The sequence below is a fragment of the Geotrypetes seraphini genome, chromosome 1 (assembly GCF_902459505.1).
Source record: "Geotrypetes seraphini chromosome 1, aGeoSer1.1, whole genome shotgun sequence".
In the NCBI taxonomy this organism is placed as follows: domain Eukaryota; kingdom Metazoa; phylum Chordata; class Amphibia; order Gymnophiona; family Dermophiidae; genus Geotrypetes; species Geotrypetes seraphini.
This window is the reverse complement of record NC_047084.1, coordinates 442,251,478-442,275,626: the sequence shown is the minus strand read 5'-3', so window position 1 is coordinate 442,275,626 and position 24,149 is coordinate 442,251,478. Positions and strand designations below refer to the sequence as shown.

The window sequence follows — 24,149 nt, the reverse complement described above, 5'->3', positions numbered from 1 at the left end:
ATTCGATCACGTCTCGCCACTCCTGTCTAAGCTCCATTGGCTCCCAGTAATCCCCAGGATCCACTTCAAATGTGCGTGCCTAGCCTACAAGATCCTGCATCCTTCCTGCCGTAATCCCTCTATCCTGGAACTCCCCAACCCCTACCTCCTCCAGATCGTCCCAAATTTTTAAACTATCCTTCCCTTCCACAAAAGATATCTACCATGCAGGCAAACTTGGTTCATCCCTCCCCTTTAGAATCACTGAGATCTGGAATAACCTCACCTCCCCGCTCCGAACCTCAAGCTCCCTCCAACTTTTCCGTAAACACCTAAAAACCTGGCTATTCTCAAAACTGTAACACTTCCCCCCTCTTAGGCCTCTCCCCCTTCCCCCACCCTTTTACACCTAACTCTTAATCTCTCCACTGTAGTTCCTCTCTCATCCTACTTCCTGTAAACCGTGCCGAACTCTGCATCCGTGGAGATGGTGCGGTATATAAACCCAAGGTTTAGTTTAGTTTAGTGAGCTCTTTCGAGCCTAGGGACTGTCTCCATCATGATTCTGTACAGCGCTGCGTGCGGTCGGTAGCGCTTTAGAAATCATTACTAGTAGTCCCCGTCACACCGATAGGCGGCGCCAAGACCTTCTAAAAGCGGGCAGAGACGACGCTCTAATCAAAACTAAATACTCGCTGGTAAGAGAGACAGCCACCGGCAAAAACAAACAAACACTGAAGGGCGGAGACAGTGACGTACGACTCATTTGATGGAATAGGGGGGCGGGGTGTTAGAGTGACGTAGGATTGACGTACTGGGGGTCCGGGAACGTAGAATCGGTGCCCGTGGGGCTGATCACTGGGATGCGGCTGACGGTAAAAGCGCTGCAGGGCCTGGAATGCAGCCTACAGGTAAACCGGAAGGATGGGGGCAGGGACCGGAAGTAGAGGGGAGAGACCGGAAGTAAAGCCGGTCTGGAAAATCATCTCGGGGTATCCTGGGCAGCCCTGAACCGATGTTACAGATCTACCTGAAGCGTCACTGAATGTGAAATCTTGTTTCTTGTTGACTTCCAGTTCTCACCTGCTTTAATTTAAGTCTAGCTGTTTTCGAGAAGAGCAAATTAGCTTCATACTCTGCTTGTATGTTTATGTTGCCTGCATTTTATTTTTATTTACATTTTCTTTATTTTCAGTTTCAAACAACGGAGGCCAGCAACACAAGTCCTAGTATAAACCCCCCCTAGTAAAAAGACCACATACCAAATTCTCAGTTCCACCGGGATCTTACTACGTATTTGTGACCTGGATTAGCCACTATTGGAAACAGGATACTGATGGGTTTACTTATTGTTCTTAGGCGTCTGGAGTTTCACTTGTTTTCAGTGGCTTGCTGCCATTATACCAAATCATTTCTTACTTTCTGTGTTTACAATTAAGGTGTACTTGGGGGTGATGGAGGGTTAAGTGACTTGCCCAGAGTCACAAGGAGCTGCAGTGGGAATTGAACCCAGCCCCAGGTCACTGCACTAACCACTAGGCTACTTTTCTACTTAACTTGGGGCCACTTTTACAAAGCCATGGTAGCGATGCTGCCAAAATAACTCCAAAAAAGGAAGGGGGTATACTGCAAAAGATACTACATAGCAACCACAAAAGGCAGTAAAAAGTCTAATGGACTTTCAAAGTGACCCAATCTGTTTCAAGCACTAAAATTTCAGTATAACAATGATAGGTATAGGAGGGATCCTTAGTGTGAAGAAAAAGTGAAGGGAGAAAATTCTCCAGCGCTTACACACACTTTTCCTTCACACTGAGGATCCCTCCTATACTTGTCATTGTTATATTGTTATACTGAAATTTTAGAGCTTGAGACAGATTGGGTCACTTTGATAGTCCATTAGACTTTTTACTGCCTTTTGTGGTTGCCATGGTAAATGCACCAAAGCCCATTCAGTTCCTGTGAGTTTCGGTACATTTACTGTGACTTTGTAAAAGGGGACTATAGTCTACATAGCAACAAATCTAACCATAAGATTTTGCTTCCACCTGTATTGATTTCCTGGGTAACAAGAGTTTTCTGTCCTCTGCTCTTTCCAAAATTCCACCGCTTTACTACATCACCAGAAGATTCATGCTGCATGTATTTTCATGCAGGCCCTATTAAAAACAAATTTTGTGTCTGCTGCAAAAGCCTTTTCAATTGCAACCCAGTTTTCAATTACTCTCTTTCTCTTTACTAATGGATAGAGAAGGTAACATTAAAATAAAAACTGTATGCAATGTCAGTGCAAAGGTATTGGGTGCCCTAGGTGAACTTTTAGCCTTATGCTTTCAGCTCCCCATTAACTTTCAGATATATAGTCCACCTCTCCCCTAAAATTTTGATAAACTGAACAATCCCAAATTTCCCACAAGAATCCTGTGAAAAGGCATAATAGAACATTGTACTTTTAAATATTAAAACAAATCACCTAATTAAATGGAATGCTTGAAAACTGCCTATCTTTCTGGCCAAAGTAAGCACTGATGGTTCTTTGAATTTGTGTGGCCTTTAGGACCTATTGTTTTTCTTTGTAGATTTTCTTTACTGCCCAGGGCAACCACCTAGTCCTGCTGAATGATTAGGCTGGCCCTGACAACATAATCTTTGGTGGTTTACCTTCCCATGCATGCTTGAATTCCACTACCATTTGGGCTCCCATAATATCTGCTGGACATCTGTTTTAGGTGTCTACCATAAAAAATAGTATCTTCTTGTGTACTTTGTGCATCACCTCCCTTTTAACATTTTATTGTCTGATCTTTTCTCTTAGGCCTCCTTTTACAAAACAGCGCTAGCAGTTTCTAGCGCAGAGAGCTGCGCTGAATGGCCCACACTGCTCCTGACACTCATAGGAACTCTATGAGCGTCGGGAGCAGTGTGGGCCATTCAATGCGGCGCCCCACGCTAGAAACTGCTAGCGCAGTTTCGTAAAACAGGGAGTTAGTCTTGCCTACCATGAGAAAAGTAGATATGCACATCTCGTGCAGGTTTATTAGGAATATCCTGAAAGCCTGACTTAGGGCATTTAAGGGCTGGGAGTGAATATTAAGGTTCTATAATGAACATTTCCCCTCATTTGGAAAATTCTTCCTTCTAGTACCGTACTTTATCAAAACCATATAATGTTTGTTTGATATCACCCTTTTCTTAAATAATATAACTTAAGAAAATAAGAATTGCCATATTGGGATAGGCTGAAGGTCTATCAAGCCCAGCATCCTGTTTCCAACAGTGGCTAACTCAGGTCCAATGTACCTAGCTAAATCCCAAGTAGTAAAACTGATTTTATGCTGCTTAGTCTTAAGAATAAGCAATGGATTTCCCCAAGCCTTTTCAATAATGGCCGATGGACATCTCTTTTAGGAAATTATCGAAACCTTTTTAAAACTCTGCTGACTGATTTCACCAAATTCTTTGGCAACAAATTAATTCTTCTTATGCATGTATGGCTTATAGTCATAGCTTAGTCTCCTACAATGCTATGGTATGGGGTTCAAAATCCACAGGAAGCCCACTACTTGCTTGTGGGTCTGAACATACTTAAAGGCATGACAGTGTTAGTGTTATGTCTAAGGCTGCTTTCTCTTCCCCTTTAGCTTTGAAGTGGAGTGTTGCCTTTTAGACTATGTTGGTGACATTCCTGTCCTGAGAGCACAGGAAAAAGTGGTAGCATGGGGCACATGCTTTAAATTTAAGGAAGCCTGCCTAAGAGGAGAAGGGGATTCACTATGGGTGGTGGATGTGAGAGAATGGTGGTGTGTTATGAGGGATAAGAGAGAGAGCTTCATCACAAGATATTTGGAATTTTGTATGTGAGAGTGAGTTACCAGATCAGAGGGTGAGTAAGTTAAAAAAAGACATCATTGAGGAGGAATGGTGTGAAAGAAGACTCATTCTGTCTAGCCTTCCTCCTTTGCTGATCTGTGACTCCCCTTCTCCTCCTACCTCTTAGTTCCCTTTCCATTCTTCTGGGTTCTTTAAACCTTTTCCATTGTTCTACCTCCCTGAGATTTTATCTGCCTTCCTTCCTCTGCCTCTTCTCTGTCCTCTCTTGGGGCTTAACTAGACAATTTAGGCAAGCATAATTATGCTCACTCTGATCCCTGCTCTTTTCTTCCTCCAAATTATCTTTCTAATCTTCTCCTGTCCTTGTCCCAGAACCTTGTAGGAAGAGAGAATCATATTTCCTGACCTTTCACCTTCTGCCAGTTTATGTTTGCATTTCAGTCATTTTTCTGTCTTTAAGGGGTTTTGTGCACTTGGCAGTTGCACCTCTAGCCTATCTCTAGTTGGAGACCTCCCATTCCTCTCTTCTCAGTATTCCACCCCCCCAAAAAAAAAAAAAAATATATATATATATATACTGTATATGTATTTTGTCTATGCTTTTTTTAATCTGGAAACACATGAAATGTAAAAAAAACAACAACATATATTTGTAACATGATACGTATTCTAAAAATAACAACATGGGAGGTGGTCCAGAAGATCCAATGTAAAGAACAGATAGCAGACCAGTAGAGGTCAATCAGACATTTACTGGAGTTACTTATATGTCTTAATTTTACATTTTATATGCATGGTTTTAATTTTAATTACTTATTTACAGGTATGCTGATTATTATGGTTTTAATAACACATACTTATTTGTACAGTCTGTCTGCCCCTGATGCAGCCCATAGAGCGAAACATGACCATTTCAGTCATATTTTATTAATTCAGGTTTTGTAGTAACTTCAATAAATGTCTGATCTCTGTTGGTCTGCTATCTGTTATTCACATAGTACATATTTAAATTATTGGATATGCAAATTAAATAGAGGTAGGCATCAATTAAAATTTTTAATCAAAAGTGAGCATGAGATTAAAAGTATTAATAGGTTGTAAAAGTGGGGGGGGTAAAATTAGTTAATGAGCCATTAACACTCAATAATTGGCTGCTAGCAATCAATTATTGGCGTTGATTGACACTAATTTGGAGTTGCACATGCCACTGCCTATGTGCAATTCTATAAAGAACCAAACCTAAATTCTCTCATGTGCAGCTCAAAATTTGGCGCAGTGCTGCAAAATTAGCAGGATGTGCACCCAACGTATGCCATGATTTACATCTGGCTTCAGCAGGTGTAAGTTCTGGCATCCCAAAGTGCTCTTTGTAGAAATAGCACTAAACGCCAAATTTTTGGGGGTGCCATTTACTGACTCAATCCCTAATCAACCACCACTAATGATTTTATAAAAAATAAATTAAAATTAAACTTATGTTCATTAATAATCAGGTAGTGTTTTCTAATAGGACAAAGGTTTTATTTTAGGTGATATGGGATTTTCTTGGGGAAAAAAATAGCCTCAGGAGTCAACAAGTTTCAAGTTTTATTTATATTTGATTAATCACTTAATTAAATTGTTTCTAAGCGAATTACAATATATAAAAGTAACATGTAAATTAAACATAATACTAAAATAGGAAATGACATATACGATATTAAAAACTAACAATTTATACAATAAATACAATTTAAAAAAAAAGAAAAATTTACATAACAAATGTACTAATAAATTTATACAATAATGAAAAAGATATCAAGAGAGAAAAAAAAAGAAAAAAAAAAGGAATTAAGAAAAGATGCATGGAAAAGAAAAAAGAGAACGAGGGAAAGCTCAGAAATAATTTATAAGTTAAAGGCATCCTTGAATAACACTATTTTTTCAAAGTATCCTGCCACCTTAAGTAGTCAGTTTATGGGGAAAATTAAAGGAATGCAAGCTGGTTTCATATAGAAGGGAGCTACACTAATTTTGGATTGATAGGCACATATTTAGGATGGGCTGCTTGACTATAAACTTTTGGATGTTTATGGCTGAGCTCTGGGGCCAGTTCCCCTGGGTAAAATTTGGTTGAAAAGTCAGTTTAGATTTGACTTGATATGTTAGGTATGGCTTCATAAAGAGATAAGTATTCTTTTGTGTTACTGCTTTGAAATGTTTTTTGTTAATATAAATGAGAATGTACAGCCAGTCTCAATAGTCACAGTTCCCACACAACAAAAGCTACAACTGTGGACTGATTACAGCATTCACTGAGAACAAACCACTTTTCATTTTATTTTATTATTACTGTCTTTCCCTTATTCTTTCTTCCCAATTCCACCCCTAACTTCCAGCCTTCTTCAGTTGATGTATTCTTATGCCCCATCCTGTCATAATTATCAGTCTCTCCTATCCTACCTCCACCAGACCTCCCACCCTCCAATCTTGGGATAAGGAGCCAGACAGACCATTGTACTCCTCTCTCACTTGTTTGTTCCCCCCAGCTTCTTTTCATTCAAGGGGAGGGGAGCTGTGTAGTTTATTTAATATTTGACTGTGTGCTCTTAGTGCCAGCATTTCCATATTTTTTCCCCGGCCACCATGAACCTCTTCTAACCCTTTGTATTACTGATACCTCTTTTTTTTTTAACTCTTCCCCTTATTTATTTTTAGCCTTATTATAGGTATTGCTCTAACTCCTGGATACTTTGGGGCTCTTTTTCAAAGCACTAGTACTATGGTACTTTGTGTGTCTAAGTGTTTTGAAAATGAACCCCTTTATTTTATAACTATACTAGTGTTTTAGCCTGTTACATTAACGGGTGCTAGAGTAGATGTCTGTCTGTCTGGTTTTTTTTTGGTTTTTTTTTAATTTGTCTCTCTCTCCTTGGACACTGTCATTCTTTCTGTCTGTGTCTTTCCCTGGCCCCCTGTCTATCTATCTTTATTTCTAACTCTATCCTCTTCCCTCAATCCTGCATGTGACCTTTTTTCTTTCTCCTTCCCACTTCCTTCCAATGTCTGCTCCCCCTGTCCTCCACACTTCCATTCGGTGTGTCTCCCTCTCTCTACCCCTTCCATCTACTGTTCACCCTCTGTCTTGCCCCTCTCTTCTCTTTCCATCCAGTGTCCGCCCTCTCTCTCTCTGTTCCATATGGCCTCTCTCCATCTCCTCCTTCCTTTTCCCTTGGTCTGGCATACCTTCCTCCTTCCCTCTAAGCCATTCTCTCCCCCTCTGCTCCCTTTCCTCATTTAACTACTTCATTGGTCAGCAGCAGCATTCACAATTCATTGCTGTTGCTGGCTTCAGGTCTTTCTCTCTGGCCGGTCCTGTCTTCATGAAAACAGGAAGTAGGCAGGACCGGCCAGAGAGGAAGGCCTGATGAATGTATAAGTGTATAGAGATGTGTGCACATTTGTAATGTCCCATCAGAAACATTTGTATTTTTATATTTTCTTTGGAGTCTTCAGAAGTGCCAGAAATAGTCAAGTGTTTTCAATGGCTAAATTAAGATTTCAGCACTGGCCGCATCATCAGACCCACTTTGTTTAATGTGTATACTACTGAATTTAAAGTGCTCCGTGCTCATTCAAGTTTCAAAATGTATAAATACTAAAACTTATCTTTTGTTACATTGTTCATATCGGGAAGGGACCTGTCAGTTCTCTGACATATTTCGCCGAAAGGCTGTATCAAGAAGAGTCCCCCCTTTGTGTTCTGTCCTGCACCATCCCGATCTAGTAACCTCTTCTGAACAAGGCTCAGTTGCTCTGTTTCTTTTTCATTTAAAGTTCATTTTCTCGGTGGCTTCAGTGTCTTGAGACCCCTTCCCGGTGGTCCTCTGTAGGAGAAAAGGACACAGACCCGTGGTGCCAGACTGCTACTTCACAGAGAAATTCTGGTGGATCTGTGGAGCCAGCCTGCTGTGTGCCATGATTTCTAGACTGGGTTCCTACCTCTAGGAGTCTGCTGGCCAGTGACGTTGTCACGGGTTTCAAGCTCAGGCTATATGCGTCTGGAGTGAAACCCATCCGGGTTTCAAGGTGCAGGCTGCCTTTCCCGCCCCTAACCGTGTGGACGAGGATCTGTGGTGGTGGAGGTTGTAGTCTTTGTCTGGCCGGCTGGCATTCTGAAGATTTCAAGTCTGGATCCATTTGGAGCTGTTTCTGAGGCAGAAAATCCTTTTCCTTCTTTTCTAATGCTGACAGTTTGGCACTGCATAACTGTGAGTAAACCTCCATTATCTCCTATGGGAACTTTGGGGGTGGCTGGTAAAATGATTTTAAAGATGGTTTTCAGTTTCTGAGGGTAGTGTTCAGGTCCCTCACCTCTCCAGACCACAAATCGCTATTGTTTATTTTTGTTTTTTGTTTATTTTTACCGTGAATTTGTGATGGTGGCCATCTTGGATTTTAAAATCAATCTTTTATTTTTGCCTCAAAAACCCCTCGATTTGACACACAATCATTTGGGATGAACTCCCTAGCCCCTAATCTGTTGAATATGGACATTGATGGTGCTGGATCAGCGATTGAGTACCGAGTGCCGTAGTGCGCTGGGGGAGGGAGCTGGAGCTTCAGACTTCGCCTCCTCTGAGTAATCTTGAGCTGGGGAGCTGGCCCCTGGGTCTGTACTTTCTGAAGAAATCTCACGCAGAGTCTGTCCTGGAGTCTAGAGCAAAACACCTGCATTCTGAGTCTTGGGACTCTTTTGACATGGTGCATGTAGCTCAACAGACCTCTGCCATGGTTGCAGAGTGGGCCTTTTCACCAGATTTTATTCAGCTCCTCTGAAAGGTGTATTCCTCAGACCCCGCTCATTTGACACAGCTGGCAGGCGCGTTGGGGCTTTTTCAGTTTGTTGCGCCTGTGGCAAAGCTTCCTGTTCGGGAGCCCTCTCATCTGACTGTGCCAGACTTTGATTGCAGTAGTTGCCATGCAGATATTATTCTTCTGTCTCCTGCCACTGTCTTTATTTTGGATCCGGCTGATGCCATTGCTGAGACTGGTCTCCTCGGCTGCCCTGAGCATCTGCATTTGGGTGCTAACCCTTCTTCACAGATTTTTTAGCAGGCTTCTGTCTGCCATTTTACAGATGATGTTCTGAAAGAGCTCCATTTGGATTCTTCACCTTTCATTTCTCAGGCTTCAGTCCTGGACTGTTCCATTCAGTCCACAGCTCCTTGGTCTGGTTTCAGAACAATGTGATACCCTGGAAAACTCTTTCCTACCTTCTAAAACTGTCTACGCTTTATCACCTGGATCCTGATTTTCAGCAGGTTTGAACAGCCTGAGGTAGATTCTGCCATGGCACAGGTTGTCCAGTGTACAACCCTCCCTAGTGATGGGGGAATGAGGTTTAAGGGTTCTCAGGATTGTAGGATGGATATTATGTTGTTATAAAAATTATTATTAATCTCCACCAATAAAATATATCACTCTCATAGAGAGGAATATATTTTATAAAGGAATATTAATTTTTTTGGGGGGAAGTTAGCTCGCTTGATTAGCACTCAAGTGAGATGCCATGCTTGGAGCAGAGAGTGTGATGCCAAATTCCTGCTTTACAAAGCCTTGGGTAAATCTTTTCATAAAGGTGGTTAATAAATCTGAATCAATTGCAACCTTGACTTTCAGGGAACATTTTGTTTTTCTTTTCATTTGTTACCCCTCAGGAAGTTGTGCAAGGGATAAACGGATACAAGAGAGCTGAGACTTCTCACATTGCTAGCAACAGGGAAAGATAGGGCTTCTGTTGAGCTGAGCTGTCATGGGATTGTTCTTTATCTTCACAGGTCTCTGAGCAAGAGAAAGTCTGCATTGTGAAGAGTCTGGTGGCTGAGAAGCTGAATGTCCCCTCAGGACAACAGCGGCTTCTCTATAAAGGAAAAGCCTTGTCAGGTACTGGGACCCTAACCTTCCCCCCAGTATTCTCCTGCTCCCTCCCTCCTCTTTCTGACAGTTACTGACTGCTCCTGGTCTCTTTCCTTTGTTTTTTTTTCCCAGATGACCATCGACTCTCTGATTATTCTATAGGTCCAGATTCCAAGCTCAATCTGGTGGTGAAGTCGATAGACAAGCCACTCACAGAAGAGCCCTCCAGAAGAATGACCCCCCAGCTTCAGCCTATATGGCTTATTCTCTCTCAAGTGCTGGCACGGCACTTCAGCGCCTCAGATGCAGAGAAGATTCTGGAATATGTGCAGAAGGTAAGAGCAGGGCACAGGTTCCCATGCATTTCAGTGCTTCTTTAGAGTCTGGAGTGGTCCCAGAGGACCGGAGAAGGGCAGATGTAGTGTTTCTTTTACAAGGAGGAGGTTGGGAATTACAAGTCTATTAGTTTGACCTTGGTGGTGAGTAAACTAGGAAAAGCTTGTCAAGCAGAAGATTGTAAGGATTTTAGAAGTGAATGGACTGCAGGACCTGAAACAGTATTTTAGTTTATCTTTTTTAACTTATTGTTAACCGTGTCGAGCTTCCTCTGGTTGAAGACCGGTATATACAGTTAAGTTTTCGTTTAGTTTAGTTTAGCATGGTTTTACTAGAGGCAGGTCTTGTCAGACAAATCTGATTTCTTTGACTGGATGACAAAACAATTGGATATGTGTAATACACGCAAACTATCTGACCGATTAAAATTAAAAAAAGCCGGCAGAAGCCCTGACAGCAGTGACAGGAGGCTGCTTCTCCTGTCACTACTGTCAGGGTCAGCGCATGCTCCAGGATCGCTCTCTAGTGATCCTGGCTGTGGGTAAGGGGGCATGTTAATGATTGTCCCCCATTTGCATGCAGGCCTTTTGTGAATTTGTCGGTCTGCATGCAATCGGGAACGGAGCAGACATGGAATCAGGGGTTAGTGAATCTAGCCCTATGTTCTCCCAATTTATCCTTCCAAAAATCAACCAAGCATGTGAAAAAGGGGGATGGGCGGTGTTCCCTGTCAAGGTTGTACCTCACTGCTAATTTGTTAAAACTATCTTGCATTTGATAAGATCCAGCTCAGTAAAAATGAGGTATCCAATTATCAATGTGTTTAGGGATTGTAAACAATGGTGCAATTGTAGGTAAACAAAAAAAAAAAAAGATGTGAGGGTAGTCTATGCAAGATGTCTATGTAAAACAATTTTTATTGAACAGGTAGAAGAAAAAATTACAAAACCACCAGAGGTGTAAAAACTGTTCAAGAGATATCCAACAACATCCTCCAATTCCCTCCCCCTCAAAGCCCACCCTGCCCCTCCCGACACCAAAATCCACTGTCCCAATGTCCCCGCTACTACAAAAAAATTCAATTTATAGAGTTAAAGGGCATCTGCCACACGAAACCAAGTTGATGGACAAAAGTACAGTATCCCAAAACACAGCATGACACCACAGAAAGAATAATGAGCATGAAAAGAAACCAGCAAAGAGCCAAAAGCTCAACCCTACCCAGCAGGAGAAGCCCAAACAAATTGCATAATAAACAGTGCAAACAGAGCCTTGTGCTCTTATGAACCCTGAGATATAGAAGGCAATGCTTCCCCCTGCTCCCCGGTACTGCTCCTCCTCCCCCAGAAAAATAGGACACAACACTCAAAAAGGCAAACAAAAAAAAGGGTCTGAAGGAAGACATAGGAGATCCACTGCTGGGGAAAGGCAGCCCCAGAGCCGCTGGCCCCCCCACCACTCAAATCACCTCAGACTCGTAAGGCATTCAGAATCATACTACGGGTTCTAGGAGACAAAGAATAGATATAATGGCCCCAGACTCGCAAAAAGAATTTAGACTGTCAAAAAGAAGCACGCACCCGACCCCTCTCAAGCAACATCAAAGCATGTAACTGATTGTGCCACGCCCAATAAGAGGGGGGGTTATCCGACACCCACTCCGTCAGGATAACCTTCTTAGCCACCAATCCAGCTTTCCGCAAAAATAGGCTGCCCACACTAGGGGGGCAATCGAAATGCCTCAAATTTGTTCAGGAGGAATATACGTAATGGTCTAATTGCAGATAAGCAAAAAAATCAGTGGCCAGAACCCCCTCCCTGAGCTGAAAAATCCATCAAGAGGGAAGAGTCCCGGCTGGGGTGGTGAGTACATGTGCCAAGATAGTCAGACCCAATTGGCCCCATCGTTGAAAAGAAGCCGAAGAGCAACCGGGCAAGAACTGAAGATTCCTTTGCAGAGGCAATTGGTTGGACACCCCTGGCCACCCCCCCCAAGCCCAACACCAAAATCTTCCAGATATTACGTAGAGATCCCAATAAGAGACTAGAACGTAAGTAAGTAGGAAGAGAAGACCGAGGGACATGGATGATAATACGCCAGTTCATAAGCAAAACAAGTATAGATGTCTTGTTCCAAAATCCAATCCCCAAGATAATGAAGTAAGCAGGCCTGATTGTATTTCTGCATATCAGGGACACTCATGCTCCCCCAAGACCAAGACCCTATCAAATAATGAAATGCCAGCCTCGGTTTTTCCCCTTTCCATAGAAACCGAGAGATAAGTTGATATAACACCCGAAGATCTTTTTGCATTAAACGGATAGGCAACAGTTGCAGGACATATAACCACTTTGGAAAAATAATCATATTAAAAAGGTGTATACAGCCATGTACGGAAAGGGGAAAAAATTTCCAGCTATCTAGGCAGTGACGAGTATAATCAAGAAGCAGTTGTAAATTAGTCTGTTTGAGTGAGGTAACCGAAGAGGTTAATTGAATACCTAAATACTAAAAGGCCCTAGCTTCCCATAGTAACGGGAAAATCCCTGGCCAAGCAGCCTGGACCTCTGGAGATGTTGGAAGCGCCAAAGATTTATCAAGATTCAACCGAAAGCCGGAAAAATCCCCATACTCGGCCATCACCATCAAAAGAGCAGGTAAGGCCGTAACCGGATTAGTAAGATGTACCATGAAATCATCCGCAAAGGCCGAGACCTTAAATTCCACCTGACCAATACGAACCCCACTAACATTAAGATTCTGTAAAACATCTCATATCAGCGGATCCAGGGTGAGAACAAACAGGAGAGGAGAGAGAGGACACCCCTGCTGCGTTCCCTTCTGGATTGCAAAGGACTCAGAAAGGAGGCCATTAACTCATCGCCGCCGTACAATATTACACCATCGGCACTCCAGCATATTTACTCAACACCTTAAACAAACCACTGTAAAAAAAACTTTGTCATAGACATTTGGCGTGTAAATATTACAGAGTAATATAACATGAGCTAACATAAACCATCCAGACGGGTCTGCATGGACATCTTTCACCGTCCTGTTCTAGTTTTTCTGCAAAAGAATCAAAACCCCTGCCTTCCTATGTACGGCATCAGCGCCCACTAGTGTTGCCTGATTCGCGATTCAAATCGATTCTTCGATTCACTTTGGGTGAATCGATTCGAATTGGTTTGTTATTGAAAAAAATCGGACTTACTGATTCGTTGGCCCCCTTGCTACCACCGCTTTTGCCTGGCCAAGGAGGAGAGGACAGAGCCTTGCTGCCGGAAATGAGAGAGCCTTGCTGCCCCGATCTGCACCAGAGAGCCGTTCGGGCTTTCTCTCTGCCACAAGAATCCTTGCTTCTGATGTAACTTCCAGTTTTGCAGAGCTCAGTGATTCTGAAGGGAAGGGAGGTCCCTAGTTTTCCTGCATGGGAAATGCCTTTTAATGAGGGGAAGGATAGTTTTAATTTTTGGTTGGATCTGGTGGTATTAGGATTTGAGGAATTCCAAGAAAGTGGAATAAAGGGAGGAAGGATGCTGTGTAGCGCCCACACCCACCAGCGAGCGAACTTCTCATGCTCCCAAGAGGTCAGGTGCGTCTCCTGTAAACTGGCAATATCTGCCTTATGACGATTCAAGGTCTGCAGTATCTTTTGTCTCTTAATAGGCGAAGTGACCCCATTAACATTCCAAGAGATGAATTTAACCATTAGGATCCTTAAAGGCCCAGAGTAAAGCTGAAACCAAATTTTGAGTAGTAAAACGGTGAGGCCGCCCCAGCCTACAGACCCATCAGTTCCACAACTCCATCAGAGTGGTGAGCAAGATCTCGAAATGCCCAGGAGAGCAGCGAGCCCCAGGAGAGCCCTCCCCCAGCTGGACCTCCAAACCCAAACAAAAATTAAAACAAAGGAAACTTTGTAGACAGGAAAAACAAAACAACCATCAACCCCAGACACATACCTGACTGCCCCCAACCCCCTCCATCCTTCATAGGGATGGCTCCCATACCCCCCCTGGAACACCTGTGTCCCTAAGGGGACAACCTAGGGCTGCCCCAAACCACCCAGAGCCCTTCCCATGAAGCCAATTACCCAGAAAGAACATGGACAGAAAGAAACAGCGGCATATATCCCTTCACAAACCACCAAAAAACCAATGTAACTGCCATAATAAACCCTAACAATAGTGGTAAACCACTGCAGCATAGAGGAACACTCACCTCCCAAACACACACCTGTGATCTACAAACCTCACCAGCACCCAGCAATGATACACCAAGGCCCACAATACCTAAAGATCAGATTGTCCCTCCCCTCTTCCTGAAGAACCCCAACAGATCACATCCAACCCATTCACCCCGACTGCCCCCACCACCAGGCAATCCATAATGTACAGGGAGCTGAATAACAACAACCCCCCCCCCCACCGCAGCCCCACAGAAACCAGACCCAGCCATTCTTCCATGTATACGCCAAACAGTAACATAGCAAGCAAAAGTTCCCTCAAAAATACCCCACATGTGCCCAAATGTCTCCAAAAGGTAGCATATCAACCAGGGAAAGTCAGTTCAGCCGTAAATCCAAGGGCCAACACAGATCATTGGGCTTCAGTAAGCAGTTCCAATGCACCAGCAAACAGGCAACCAGCAACCCCAAACTCCGCCATCCTCAGCAAGAGCTGTGAAACAAAATCTCCATGGGACAAACAACAAGCCATCTGCAATGAAACTTCCCCAGTTGTGATGCAAGTACAATGGGCACGATAGCAAAGGCCACTGAATCTATTCGCCCAGCGCAGTGCCGCCAGACTTCTGCTTATGGGGTGCATCGTGCTGCTCCCAGGGACTGTGGCTTCCTGGCGGAGTTCATGTGAAAACAAAAGCAAGATAGGAACTGCTCCAACCCGGCAGCTAGAACACCCGGTGGGCTTCCCAGCAAGAGCCCTCTCTGATCGCAACGTCCACGTACACAGCAGCCACTACACCAGCAGTCCAGCAATGGTCACAGAAAGGCGAGTAGCACACAACAATGGAAATAAGGAGTAAATTACTGGGTGGAAGAACTAGTAGACGGGGTAGCCATCTGGGCCACAAAGCTCATGGCATCAGACAGGTTATCAAAGAAGTGAGGCTTACCCTCAGGGTACAACAATACAAACTGCACATGCTTGCGGTGCAGATCCGCGGAGAGGGAGGCATAAGCATGCTGCTGACTGGAGACCCAAGGTGAGTAGTCCTGCAAGCAGAGGATCCGATGGTTGTCATTCGTAAATGGCCCCTTCTGTCGGATGGCATGGAGAATCTCCATCTTATGCACATAATTCAGAAGCTTGAGGATCACTACACATGGTCTTTCCATCGGAGCACGCTTGGACCCTAGCCGGTGTGCTCGTTCGATTCTGAGCTGGTCCGCCACCGAACGCAGGACCAAGGTGTCTACCAACCAGCGCTATAAAAATTCCGCTTCTGAGATAGATTCCGGTAAGCCTACCAGGCGGAGATTCCCCCTGCGGGAATGATTTTCAATATTGTCAAGTTTATCCTCAAGAGTCCGGATCCTAGACTGCAGCTCAGCTTGTGTAATATTCACCTGAGCCACATTGTCCTCCAGCGCGGACATTGTCCTCAAGAGCCATATTCCAGTCGGGTTTTCAGGATTTCCCCACTTTGTGAGGAACTGGACGTCCTTCTGGGGAAAGAGCAAGCTCTACCGGCGGGACGGCCTGCACCTGAGCACAGCGGGAACTAGACTACTGGCAGCCAATGTGAGGAAGGAGATCGAGAGGGCTTTAAACTGAGGAGAGGGGGAAAGCCGACAGCTGATCTGATGTTGACGCTTCGGACAACAGTATCCAGAACAGATGCTGAACGGGCAGGGAGGAAGCAGAGGGACCGGAGGATCTTATGATCAGACAGCGAGGGAAACATCAGGCAAAGGGAGCTTGCTGGGAGAAGACTAAGGGGCATGGAGACACAGGGGGTCTGGGTGGCACGAGGGCGAAAGCTGAGGGCAATATAGAGGTACCACAAGGCGAGGGGGATCAAACAGAGGCTCAAGGGATGATAGCCCAGGAGGGGGCTGATAGGGCTAGAAAACCCAGAGGAAAAGCGGGGAAGTGGGGTGGCGGGAATGTGGGGAAGCTGAAAGCTAAGAGGGTAAAGGCTGAGGGCAAAGCAGAAGCACAGGGAACGGGAGAACTGCCCGAAATCCAAGGGCAGGCGGCCCAGGTAAATGCAGAGGTGGAGGAAAAACGACGGGACCTGCAGTGCTTATACGCAAATGCAAGAAGCCTCATGGCCAAGATGGGTGAACTAGAAGTCGTGGCCAAGGGGGAGGACCTAGATATAATTGGAATTGCAGAAACCTGGTGGACAGAGGAAAATCAATGGGATGTGGCGCTGCCGGGGTACAAGCTCTACAGGAGGGACAGGACCCACAAGAAGGGGGGAGGCATAGCACTATATATAAAGGACTCTATCCACTCGGTCGGGATGGATATGGCAATGAAGGCAGAGGGGCTGGAATCGCTATGGGTCAAATTGCCGGGAAACAAGGGTGCAGGCATAAAACTGGGGCTGTACTATCGCCCACCTGGTATGCCAGAAGGAGTCGGACACGACTTGGAAGCGGAACTGAGACAGGAATGCAGGACTGGAAGTGTAACAGTGATGGGGGACTTCAACTACCCGGGAATAGACTGGAGTACGGGTCACTCCAACTGCACTAGGGAAACAGGATTTGTAGAAGCTGTGAGGGACTGCTTCATGGAGCAACTAGTCAAAGAACCGACGCGAGGGGGTGCTACTCTTGACCTCATCCTAAACGGATTAGGGGGGCCTGCAAGAGGGGTAGAAGTGGGAGGACCACTAGGCAACAGTGATCACAACGCGATCAGATTCACATTAGAAAGGGGGACACCCATAGTAAGGAGGACCGCAACAACTGTGCTCAACTTCAAGAAAGGGAACTATGTTGCTATGAGGGAAATGGTGGGGAGGAAGCTCAGAAACATCTTTAGGATGGAGACTGTGGGAAGCGCCTGGACCCTATTCAGGGACACCCTGCAGGAAGCACAAAGAATGTACGTCCCTAGTTTCAGGAAAGGCTGAAAGAACAAGCGATCAAAGGACCCGGTTTGGATGTCAACTGAAGTAAAGAGGGCAATAAATGACAAAAAAGTATCCTTCTGGAGATGGAAAAAGGACCCAACGGAGAAAAATCACCAGGCGCACAGGAAAAGCCAAAAGGAATGCCACCGAGAGGTTAAAAAAGCGAAAGGGGAATACGAAGAGGGGCTGGCCAGGGAGGCGAAAAACTTCAAGGCATTCTTCAGTTACGTAAAGGGGAAGCGACCAACGAGAGAGGAGGTGGGGCCGTTGGACGATGGGGATAGGAAGGGAGTGATTAAGGAGGATAAAGAGGTAGCTGAGAGGTTGAACACGTTCTTCTCGTCGGTTTTCACGAGCGAAGACACATCTAATATACCGGACTCAGAGGAGCTCATGAGTGGGGAACAGGCCGAAAAATTGGAGCACATAGAAGTAAGTAAGGAGGATGTCCTCAAACAGATAGACAGGTTAAAATGCGGTAAATCACCGGGCCCGGACGGGATCCACCCAAGGGTTCTGAAGGAACTAAGACAAGAAATAGCGGGCACAATCCAGCATGTTTGCAACCTATCCTTGAAAACTGGTGAGGTACCAGAGGACTGGAAATTGGCGAATGTCACACCTATCTTCAAGAAGGGATCAAGGGGTGACCCCGGGAACTACAGGCCGGTGAGCCTGACTTCAATTATAGGGAAGATGGTGGAAGCTATGATCAAGGACGGCATTTGTGAGCACATCGAGAGGAATGGCCTACTGAGAACAAGCCAGCACGGATTCTGTAAGGGAAGGTCGTGCCTAACGAACCTTCTGTACTTCTTTGAGGGAATAAGCAGTCGGGTGGACAATGGGGAACCCATAGACATCATTTACCTCGATTTTCAAAAGGCTTTCGACAAGGTGCCACATGAAAGGCTGCTTAGGAAGCTGTGGAACCACGGAGTGGGAGGGGATGTGCACAGATGGATCAAGCACTGGTTGTCGGGTAGATTGCAGAGGGTCGGAGTGAAGGGCCAATATTCTGACTGGCAGGGAGTCACAAGCGGTGTGCCACAGGGATCGGTGCTGGGGCCGTTACTCTTCAACATATTTATCAATGACCTGGAAAAGGAGGCAAAGTGCGAGGTTATAAAATTTGCAGACGATACCAAACTGTGCGGCAGAGTTAGGTCCAGGGAGGAGTGTGAGGACCTGCAAAGGGACCTGGACAAGCTGGAAGACTGGGCAAACAAATGGCAAATGCGCTTTAACGTGGAAAATTGCAGGGTCATGCATATAGGGAAAAAGAACCCGTTGTTCAACTACAAATTGGGGGGGGGGGGCATTATTGGGAGACAGCAGACTTGAGAGAGACTTGGGTGTGCTGGTGGATGCATCACTAAAGCCATCTGCACAGTGCGCAGCAGCCTCGAAAAAAGCCAACAGGATGCTGGGCATCATAAAGAGGGGCATAACAACCAGGACGCGGGAAGTCATCATGCCATTGTATCGAGCGATGGTGCGTCCACATCTGGAATACTGCGTTCAGTATTTGTCATCGCACCTCAAGAAGGACATGGCGGTACTTGAGAGAGTCCAAAGGAGAGCAACAAAACTGGTAAAAGGGCTGGAACACTGCCCATACGCCGAGAGGTTGGATAGGCTGGGGCTCTTCTCTCTGGAAAAAAGGAGGCTCAGGGGAGATATGATAGAGACCTTCAAGATCATGAGGGGCATAGAGAGGGTGGATAGGGACAGATTCTTCAGACTGAAGGGGACAACAAGTACGAGGGGGCATTCGGAGAAACTGAAGGGAGATAGGTTCAAAACAAATGCAAGGAAGTTTTTTTTTCACCCAAAGGGTCGTGGACACTTGGAATGCGCTACCGGAGGAAGTGATCAGACAGAGTACGGTACAGGGATTCAAACAGGGATTGGACGGATTCCTGAGGGATAAAGGGATCGTGGGATACTGAGGGAGGAGCTGGGATGTAACACAAGTATAGAAAGCTAACCAGGTAATAAGTATAGAAGCCCAACAGGTCGTGCATGTGCAAGACCGGAGGGTTAGGACTTCGATGGGAAGATAGGACTTCAATGAGAAACCAAGGTGGCAAGGGAACCCCTTCTGGTGATTCAGACAGGTCGTGACCTGTTTGGGCCGCTGCGGGAGCGGACTGCCGGGCAGGATGGACCTATGGTCTGACCCGGCGGAGGCGCTGCTTATGTTCTTATGAATATGCATGAGATCTGTTTGCATGCACTGCTTTCAAAGCATATTCATTGGGGAAATCCTGAAAACCCGACTGGAATACGGCTCTCGAGGACCGGAGTTCCCTACTCCTGTTAGCTAGACCAATCTAGACAAACAGGTGTGAGGGAAGACAAGGACTCTAGAATCATGGCTCTGATAAAGAATGCTTTGTCCCTTTTACATCAATTTTGTAACGCTTCAGAAAGGAATAAAATAGAAATAAAATAAAACATTGGAGAACTTAACTGTAGAACAGCATTGTCATGAATCTCCTGTGGCTGGTCCCTGGACTCACTCAAGCATACTACCAGTGAAGCCCCATAAAATTCCACAAGGGGCCTAAGAAATACTTACAGAAGATTTTGAGCCTGGACCAGCCCTTATACCAGTGAAGAGTTCAAGTCACTTGAATTGTCTACTTCTGTCTGCTGGTAGAGAGATGGAAAACATTGGTATGAACTAATGTAGCAGGTAAGTTTAATGTTTCTGTTTCTTAAATCTAGTAATCCTTCTGCTTGTCTTCTAACTTTCTAGAGAAACACTGAACCTCCCTTAAGCAATCTGCGTTCCTTTTTAGATTCACAGTACTAAAGAACAGAAAACTTGACTGGCTGGCTTCTTGCAGTGCAGCAGTCTGAACACCCACTCCTCCATGTCAACGAAAGCAGATGTGGGGCAGGGAGGGGCAGAATAACTTTAGGGTCATCACTTGCCTCCAGAGGACACTATTACCCTAATTATGAGGGCATTAAAATTGTAGACCTGAATGATTGTCAGTGGCTCAGAGTATCATAAAATGTGCAAAGGCAAGCTGTGCTGTACCCATCAAGGAAGGTTCTTCAATCCTATTAGCTCTGGTCAACAACACAGGCCACATGTCTGTTGCTTAGTATGATGGGACCCTTCTGTCTTTCTGTCTCCTCAGGACTATGATCGGGGCCTTCGGCTGCTGAGTCTGGATGACATAGAGAGGTTAGCAACTCGCCTGTTGCACCCAGAGGTGGCAGAAGCTGTGGAGATAGGTTTCCTGGACTAAAAGTGAGAGTCCCCACTCTTCACTGCATGATTGGCAGCGGGACTGTGGGAGGGACCCTCATGGACCTCCTGAAAGAGATGCTGTCTTTCAGTGTTACACAGTATAAAGTCTGCATGTGGTGGAGAAAGTAAAGCTGCTGCTGCTACGTCCTTTTCTTGGCTCTGGTTTGGTTTTTTTTTTCCCCCACAGCATTTGCTTAGCAGCTCAAAGTTCACTGTGCATGAGAACTGAGTGGAGGACATGGTTAGGGGGAGGCATTGGGGGTGTGTGATAAGGGTAGCAGCCATGCCCTGTGAGAAGGAGAGGGGATGAGTGGAAGCTGATGGCTTTAAATGAGGGGGTTTTGATCACTGGAAGCTGTCATCTCTTTTGTTCCTGCTATACAGTGGCAGATTAGTCTGCTGGTATCTCTGAGGGTGGCAAGAACCTACGTAACAGCCAGGTCCATGACATCCTTTTCTACAGCTGTTGGCAAAACAGCCTTCCTGCCCTTTGACCATGCTGCTGTGAAAAACACACACACATATACATGTCATAATAGCAAAAGTCAGGTGAATTTATATATTAGCTTTATTATCCCAGGACAAGCAGGCAGGTATTCTCACTAGTGGGTGATGTCATCCGACAGAGCCCCAATGCGGACGTCTCACAAGCATACTCGCTTGAAGAAACTTCAGAAGTTTCGAGATACCTGCATCGCGCATGCGCGAGTGCCTTCCCGCCCGATGCACCGGGCGTGTCTCCTCAGTTCTTTTCTTTCCGCGGAGCTGAGAAGTTTTGCTTCAACTCTCTGCGCTGAGTGAACCCTTGTTCTTGCCTTCTAGTGCTTGCGGTTTTGAGTTTATTTCTCTTATCGTGTGTTCTATTCTGTCGTTTTCTTGTTTAAAAAAAAAAAAAAAATTTTCCATAGATTCAACCGGATCGGCCGCGTGGCTGGGGCCCCGCAGCTTCGATCTAGCAGCGGAGCTTTTTTGGCCTGTGTCCCGGCCTATTACCGGTTTTAAAAACCAAGTGCCAGCGCATGATTTCGTTGACGGACCCGCATCGACGCTGTTTACAGTGTCTCGGGCCTCAACATCTTCCGAAATCGTGCCGGCTTTGTTCCACTCTAATAGCACGTGCTTTCAAGCATCGCTGTTTCCTGTGGGAGTCGATGTTCGCTATGGAAGCTTCCAAGGAACCTTCAGCTTCGACCAACGCTTCGCCTTCGACGTCGGCATCTGCTCCCGCTGCATCGGGTCTTTTGAAACCGGCTTCCTTCGTTCCGGTTTCGACCCCGCCTCCTGCTCCGGTCTCCTCAGGTCAGGTGCCTCCACAGACCGTTCCCCTGGTGGTTCTTAAGGTGCCTAAGGCTAAGCACTCGGCCGCCCGGGACCGCGAAGACCGTGCAGGGGGTCCCACTTCAGATGCGGCTCCCCCCTTATCGGCTTTGATGCGGTCGCTCATGGAAGCCCACTTCCTCGAGCTCATGACTACCATGGGGCCCAAGTGGCTTGCCACAATCCAGCGTGGGCATGCGGAACCTCCTCGTGGGGTCAAGCCGCCTCCTTATCCTCCGCCTCGCCGCTCGCTCTCACTGCTAGGCGAGGAGGCTTGGCGTTTGGCTGCAAGTTCATCGAGGAGTGCTTCGATTAGTGAGATGCTGCCTCTGGAACCCTTCCCCGCCTCGGACAGAGACAATTGGGACTTGCTTCCGAGGAGCCGAAGCCCTGTGCATCATCAGGAGGACTTCTTCCGGAGCCCCTTGCCTGTCAAGCCGTCTCCCGAACCGTGGCATGCTGCTCGAGAGGCATCAACCCAACCTCCTCTTCGCTCTACGGCCTCCAGCCCCATCTACTCGGAGGCCTCTGCAGAGCCACCTTCGCATCGTCGTTCCAGATCTCCTTCGAGACGGAGTGCGGGGCGCTGCTCGAGGCATTCGTCCAGACATTCTACCGTCTCGCCTCAGAAGAAGCTTCCTCGTATGGTGTATTCATCTTCGGATGTCTCGCCTCCTCCGGGCCCGGAGTTCGAGGATACCGTTAGATCATTCTCTCCTTGTAGATCCCATGTCTCCTTGGATTAGGAGGCCTCGACTTCATCGAGTCCGTCTCAGCGTCCTGTGTTTGCGGACCAGCTGTCTTTTTCATCTTTTCTGCGGCAGATGGCAAATGATCTCAACATCACCTTGGACTCGGGTTCCCGCTACTCCAAGGAGTACCTGGATACCATGCATCTGCCTCATCCTCCTGCTGAGTCTCTTCGTCTGCCTCTTCACAAGCTCCTCGACAAGACGTTCATGCGCTGTTTTGAAACACCGTACTCCATTCCTGCCATTCCTGGCAAACTGGATGCCAGGTATCGCACAGTGCACCATAAGGGGTTTGAGGGCTCCCAACTCTCCCATCAATCCCTGTTGGTCGAGTCCTCCCTCAAGCGATCTCATCTGTCCCAGGTATATGCCTCGGTGCCCCCGGGTCGAGAGGGGAGGACCATGGATAAGTTCGGGAGGCGCATCTACCAGAATTCGATGATGGCTTCCAGATTTCTCAATTACACCTTCCATTTTGCCACCTATTTGGAGTTCTTCCTTCCAGTGCTTCGGAAGTTTATGCCTTACATCGACTCTCAAGCTCGTTTTGAATACGAGGAGGTCATCGCCTCGCTGTCCCAGCTGCGTCTTCAATTGATGCAATCCTCATATGATGCGTTTGAGCTCTCGGCACGGGCTGCCGCCTGTTCCGTGGCCATGCGTCGCTTGGCATGGCTTCGGACCATTGATATGGACCCGAACCTCCAGGACAGGCTTGCCAACGTCCCGTGTGCAGGTGCGGATTTGTTTGATGAGTCCATCGAGACGGTGACGAAGAAGCTGTCGGACCATGAGAAATCATTCCAGTCCATCCTTCGTCCGAAGCCTAAACCTACTCAGTCTCGACCTTCTCGACCACCCTTGATATACCAACGGCGTTACATTCCCAGGCAGGCTCCTGCTGCGAGGCAACTGGCGAAGAGACAGCCTCCGCAGAAGTCTCAACAAAAACCTCAGCCTTCTGCTGTTCCCAAGGCTCCTCAGCCTTTTTGACTCTCTTGTCGGGAGCATAACCAACACCATTCTGCTATCCCCTGTCTTTCCAATTGGGGGTCACCTCTATCATTTTTACCATCGATGGATGGCTATAACCACCGACATTTGGGTCCTTACCATCATCAGGGAAGGATATTCTCTTCAGTTCCATCGGGTCCCCCCGGACCATCCTCCAAGAGAGTATCCTTCCAACTTGACTCAGACCGCCCTTCTTCAGGAAGCTCAGGCTTTGCTCCAGCTTCGGGCCGTCGAGCCGGTCCCTGTGGACCAACACAACCGGGGGTTCTACTTCTGGTACTTCCTTGTTCCGAAGAAGACAGGCGACCTTCGTCCTATTCTGGACCTCAGGGTACTCAACAAGTTCTGGTCAAGGAGAGATTTTGCATGCTGACCCTAGCTTCTCTCTACCCCCTCCTCGAGCAGAACGACTGGTTATGCTCTCTGGATCTAAAAGAGGCCTACACTCACATTCCCATTCATCCGGCCTCTCGCAAATTCCTCAGATTTCGAATGGCACATCTTCATCTGCAATATCGAGTGCTCCCTTTCAGCCTGTCCTCGTCTCCCAGAGTTTTCACCAAGTGTCTGGTGGTGGTGGCCGCTGCACTCCGGAACCATGGTCTTCAGGTGTTTCCCTACCTCGACGACTGGCTCATCA

The 24,149-nt window shown here is 46.3% G+C and overlaps 1 protein-coding gene across 2 annotated transcripts; it reads left to right on the top strand.

Annotated features, from left to right (window-relative positions):
* The first annotated feature begins 735 nt into the window (after window positions 1-735).
* Window positions 736-20,574, top strand: UBL4A (ubiquitin like 4A). Of its 2 annotated transcripts, none has more exons than XM_033920017.1 (4): window positions 736-890; window positions 9,630-9,735; window positions 9,871-10,043; window positions 20,314-20,574. In XM_033920017.1, the coding sequence occupies exons 1-4, from the start codon at window positions 843-845 to the stop codon at window positions 20,422-20,424; spliced, it is 438 nt and encodes a 145-aa protein (XP_033775908.1). In that variant the 5' UTR covers window positions 736-842; the 3' UTR covers window positions 20,425-20,574. The 2 variants fall into 2 exon arrangements, with proteins under 2 accessions (XP_033775908.1, XP_033775898.1); XM_033920007.1 differs by having other exon boundaries at window positions 9,841-10,043.
* Window positions 20,575-24,149: the final 3,575 nt, after the last annotated feature.